The sequence below is a fragment of the Sander vitreus genome, unplaced genomic scaffold, assembly GCF_031162955.1.
Source record: "Sander vitreus isolate 19-12246 unplaced genomic scaffold, sanVit1 ctg271_0, whole genome shotgun sequence".
Classification (NCBI taxonomy): domain Eukaryota; kingdom Metazoa; phylum Chordata; class Actinopteri; order Perciformes; family Percidae; genus Sander; species Sander vitreus.
Genome location: NW_027595435.1, coordinates 127,501 through 132,500, shown reverse-complemented (window position 1 = coordinate 132,500; position 5,000 = coordinate 127,501). Strand labels below are relative to the sequence as shown.

General features: G+C 47.9%; 1 protein-coding gene across 1 annotated transcript in view; it reads right to left on the bottom strand.

The window, feature by feature from the left end:
- Positions 1-4,307: 4,307 nt before the first annotated feature.
- Positions 4,308-5,000, bottom strand: part of LOC144513534 (dual specificity protein phosphatase 18) — a 5,229-nt gene continuing 4,536 nt past the window's right edge. Inside the window, exon 3 of the mRNA XM_078244634.1 lies at positions 4,308-5,000. This exon is cut by the window's right edge and continues 114 nt beyond it. Coding sequence (XP_078100760.1) covers positions 4,516-5,000 — 485 coding nt within the window. The 3' untranslated portion in view covers positions 4,308-4,515.

The following is a 5,000-nucleotide window of genomic DNA, read 5'->3' as shown; positions in this document are numbered from 1 at the left end:
GCTGTGCACAGGAACATACTACTACTGCTGCTGTACACAGGAACATACTACTACTGCTGCTGTACACAGGGACATACTACTACTGCTGCTGTACACAGGGAACATACTACTACTGCTGTACACAGGGAACATGCTACTACTGCTGCTGCACACAGGGAACATACTACTACTGCTGTACACAGGGGAACATACTACTACTGCTGCTGTACACAGGGAACATACTACTACTGCTGCTGTACACAGGGACATACTACTACTGCTGCTGTACACAGGGACATGCTACTACTGCTGCTGTACACAGGAACATACTACTACTGCTGCTGCACACAGGGAACATACTACTACTGCTGTACACAGGGGAACATACTACTACTGCTGCTGTGCACAGGGAACATACTACTGCTGCTGTGCACAGGAACATACTACTACTGCTGCTGTACACAGGGGAACATACTACTACTGCTGCTGTGCACAGGGGAACATACTACTACTGCTGCTGTACACAGGGACATACTACTACTGCTGCTGTGCACAGGGAACATACTACTGCTGCTGCTGCTGCACACAGGAACATACTACTACTGCTGCTGCTGTACACGGGAACATACTACTGCTGCTGCTGTACACAGGGAACATACTACTGCTGCTGCTGCTGTACACAGGGAACATACTACTACTGCTGCTGTACACAGGGGAACATACTACTGCTACTGCTGCTGTACACAGGGAACATACTACTACTGCTGCTGTACACAGGGGAACATACTACTACTGCTGCTGTACACAGGGAACATGCTACTACTGCTGCTGCTGTACACAGGGACATACTACTACTGCTGCTGTACACAGGGAACATACTACTACTGCTGCTGTACACAGGGAACATACTACTACTGCTGCTGTACACAGGGACATACTACTACTGCTGCTGTACACAGGGAACATACTACTACTACTGCTGCTGTACACAGGGAACATACTACTACTGCTGCTGTACACAGGGAACATACTACTACTGCTGCTGTACACAGGGAACATACTACTACTGCTGCTGTACACAGGGAACATACTACTACTGCTGTACACAGGGAACATACTACTACTGCTGCTGTACACAGGGAACATACTACTACTGCTGCTGTACACAGGGAACATACTACTACTGCTGCTGCACAGGGGACATGCTACTGCTGCTGTACACAGGGAACATACTACTACTACTGCTGTACACAGGGAACATACTACTACTGCTGCTGCTGTACACAGGGAACATACTACTACTGCTGCTGTACACAGGGAACATACTACTACTACTGCTGCTGCTGTACACAGGGAACATACTACTACTACTGCTGTACACAGGGAACATACTACTACTACTGCTGTACACAGGGAACATCCTACTACTACTGCTGCTGTACACAGGGAACATACTACTACTGCTGCTGTACACAGGGAACATACTACTACTGCTGCTGTACACAGGGAACATACTACTACTGCTGCTGTACACAGGGAACATACTACTACTGCTGCTGTACACAGGGAACATACTACTACTAGTACTACTACTGCTGTATGTTGACTCTTTCTGGTTATTATTCTTGTAAAAGAACATGTTCACTCTGTGCTACTGCAACTTCCTGTATCTTTAATACAGATATCATCTCTCTTATAATCCCAACAACACACTCTGTTTATTCAGAGTATTGAATGTTGTTGGTGGAATTAAAATGTACAGAAAGTTCTTTAGTTCATTTTGTCAAATATTTGATGTTTACTTGTATAGTTTATATTGTATTCATCTTTAAATACAGATCTAACTGCTGAATGAATCAGTCCATGTTTGTGTTTGTCATTTTATAAAAGTCAGCGTTTCTGCAGAATGATCTAAATGATTGAATGACGAGCAGCGGGCAGTTGTCAACAGGATTGTTTTTAATAAATATTTGAATAAACATGTCATCGCTGTAGTTTGTCTGGTGTTACAGTGAAGGTTTGTCTCATGTTTACATCCATGAATTACACGTTTGTCAGTTCAAGTGAAGAAAGTCTCATTTTTTTTACTAGTTGTAGTCTTGTAATGTGTGACCCTGCAAGATCCCCAGTCTATATATATATATATATATATATATATATATATATATATATATATATATATATATTCATATTCAGGACCTGGGGTCTCATTTATAAAACTGTGCGTAGGATCCTTACTAACGCTACGTTTACACGTGGCCGCTATTTTCATAAATGGACATTTCCACCTCTCTGTTTTCTAAAATAACATCGTGCACAGCTGTTAGTTTTCAGAGAAGTCTTCGTTGACACGTTCCCCGTGTATATATGCCGTCAAGAACACGCCAAACCTGTAGGTGGCGGTGTAACGAGAAGCTCAAGCCCACGTTAGCCAATCAGAATCCCCAAAATAGCAACAACAGCAACCAATCACTTCCTCTCTCTCTCTCTCGGCTGCCTCAACCTCTGACTCTCTGATGCTGATCAGTATGTTAATGACCCTGGCAGTTGTTCTTTCGTTGTGCTGAATCATGACGACTGGCGGGGGAAAAAGCCAAAAAACTTTGCATACGAACTTTTTCAGCCCCGTTTTGTGCGTGCGCCACGTTTATAAATGAGACCCCTGCTCCTGTGATCATCTCAAACACTGCATCATGCTGAACTGGAACAAGAGTCAACAACAAGGTCCCAAATCTTCAATATCCTGAGAAACAACGGTTCTGCCTGGAAGGAGATGACCAACAAAGTTTGGACCCAGAAAATGAAGTCTTGAACATAAAAAAACAGCAAAGAAAACATGCATTTCTTCAAAGTAATATCCAATCACAACAGAAAGTGACTCAGACTTTAACTGAGCGTCCAAACAGTTGGTGCCAGATATAGTTGGGTCCATTATAGTTGGGTATTATGACCAGGGATGCACTGAATCCAGGATTCAGATTGGGCTGAATATTGGGCTTTTTGACGGGGTTTGCACGCTTGCAGTCCTCGCGCTACGCTGGTCGACGTGATGACAGCGCCGTTGATTACAGGAAGGTGTTTACGTAGGTGGAGCTTCAATGCAGCAGGCTGAGAGGAAGTGGAAATGGAACTGGTGAGCAGAAAAAGGGTTGTTTGGCAGTACTTTCAGTCAAAAGAAGGCCATTCAAGTCCAGCTACATGTTCAATCTGCAATGCTGATTAGTCTGGTGGTGGGCTTTGGAGGGAACATTGGGGGCTTTAGAGGGAACATTGGGGGCTATAGAGGGAACATTGGAGGCTATAGAGGAAACATTGGGGGCTATAGAGGGAACATTGGGGGCTATAGAGGAAACATTGGGGGCTATAGAGGGAACATTGGGGGCTATAGAGGAAACATTGGGGGCTATAGAGGAAACATTGGGGGCTATAGAGGGAACATTGGGGGCTATAGAGGAAACATTGGGGGCTTTAGAGGGAACATTGGTGGCTATAGAGGAAACATTGGGGGCTATAGAGGGAACATTGGGGGCTATAGAGGGAACATTGGGGGCTATAGAGGAAACATTGGGGGCTATAGAGGGAACATTGGGGGCTATAGAGGAAACATTGGGGGCTATAGAGGAAACATTGGGGGGCTTTAGAGGAACATTGGGGGGCTATAGAGGGAAACATTGGGGGCTATAGAGGGAAACATTGGGGGGCTATAGAGGGAACATTGGGGGCTATAGAGGGAAACATTGGGGGCTATAGAGGGAACATTGGGGGGCTATAGAGGGAACATTGGGGGGCTATAGAGGGAAACATTGGGGGCTATAGAGGGAACATTGGGGGCTATAGAGGGAAACATTGGGGGGCTATAGAGGGAACATTGGGGGCTATAGAGGAAACATTGGGGGCTATAGAGGAAACATTGGGGGCTATAGAGGGAACATTGGTGGCTATAGAGGAAACATTGGGGGCTATAGAGGAAACATTGGGGGCTATAGAGGAAACATTGGGGGCTATAGAGAAACATTGGGGGCTTTAGAGGGAACATGCATAGAGGAAACATTGGGGGGCTATAGAGGAAACATTGGGGGCTTTAGAGGGAAACATTGGTGGCTATAGAGGGAACATTGGGGGCTATAGAGGAAACATTGGGGGCTATAGAGGGAACATTGGGGGCTATAGAGGGAACATTGGGGGCTATAGAGGAACATTGGGGCATAGGGGAAACTATAGAGGGAAACATTGGGGGGCTATAGAGGAAACATTGGGAGGGCTATAGAGGAAACATTGGGGGGCTATAGAGGGAACATTGGGGGCTATGGAGGGAAACATTGGGGGGCTATAGAGGGAACATTGGGGGCTATAGAGGAAACATTGGTGGCTATAGAGGGAACATTGGGGGCTATAGAGGGAACATTGGGGGCTATAGAGGGAACATTGGGGGCTATAGAGGGAACATTGGGCATTCGGTGTTCTTTTCGTCTATTTTCATGACTGGAGCCCCAGATTCCCCGCCTTTGTTCTGCCCTGCTGTGTTTTTTCCGCTGCTCAGACTTTGACAGCGCCGGCTTTGGTTCCTCTTCTGCGCCTGCTTGCGGGCGTCATCGCCTGCGGCCGTGACATCATAGGCGACCTTGGGACCAGCGTTAGACGCGGTGGGGGCAGCAGCGGCGACCGTGGGACCTCCTGCACGGGCGCCACCCTCACGGTGTTCCTGCCGTACAGCCTCCTCTCGTACTGCAGCAGCTGCTCCCAGAAGCCGGCATTGAGACGCACGAACGGCCGGCTGTCCTGCACCCAGCGGTGCGCCTGGCCGAGCGTCACGCCTCTGTAACGCATCAGGTACGCCATGACCAGCGCTGGCGAGCGGCTCATGCCGACGGCACAGTGCACCAGGGTCCCCCCCGCACGGTTGCCGTGGATTCGCTCAGCCACGCGGTCGAAGTGGTCTCCGAGGCGGGAGCTGGGCAGGTCGGAGACGGGGACGCGCACGCACTCCACGCCTGGGTAGGTCGGGGAGGCGTGGCTCAGCG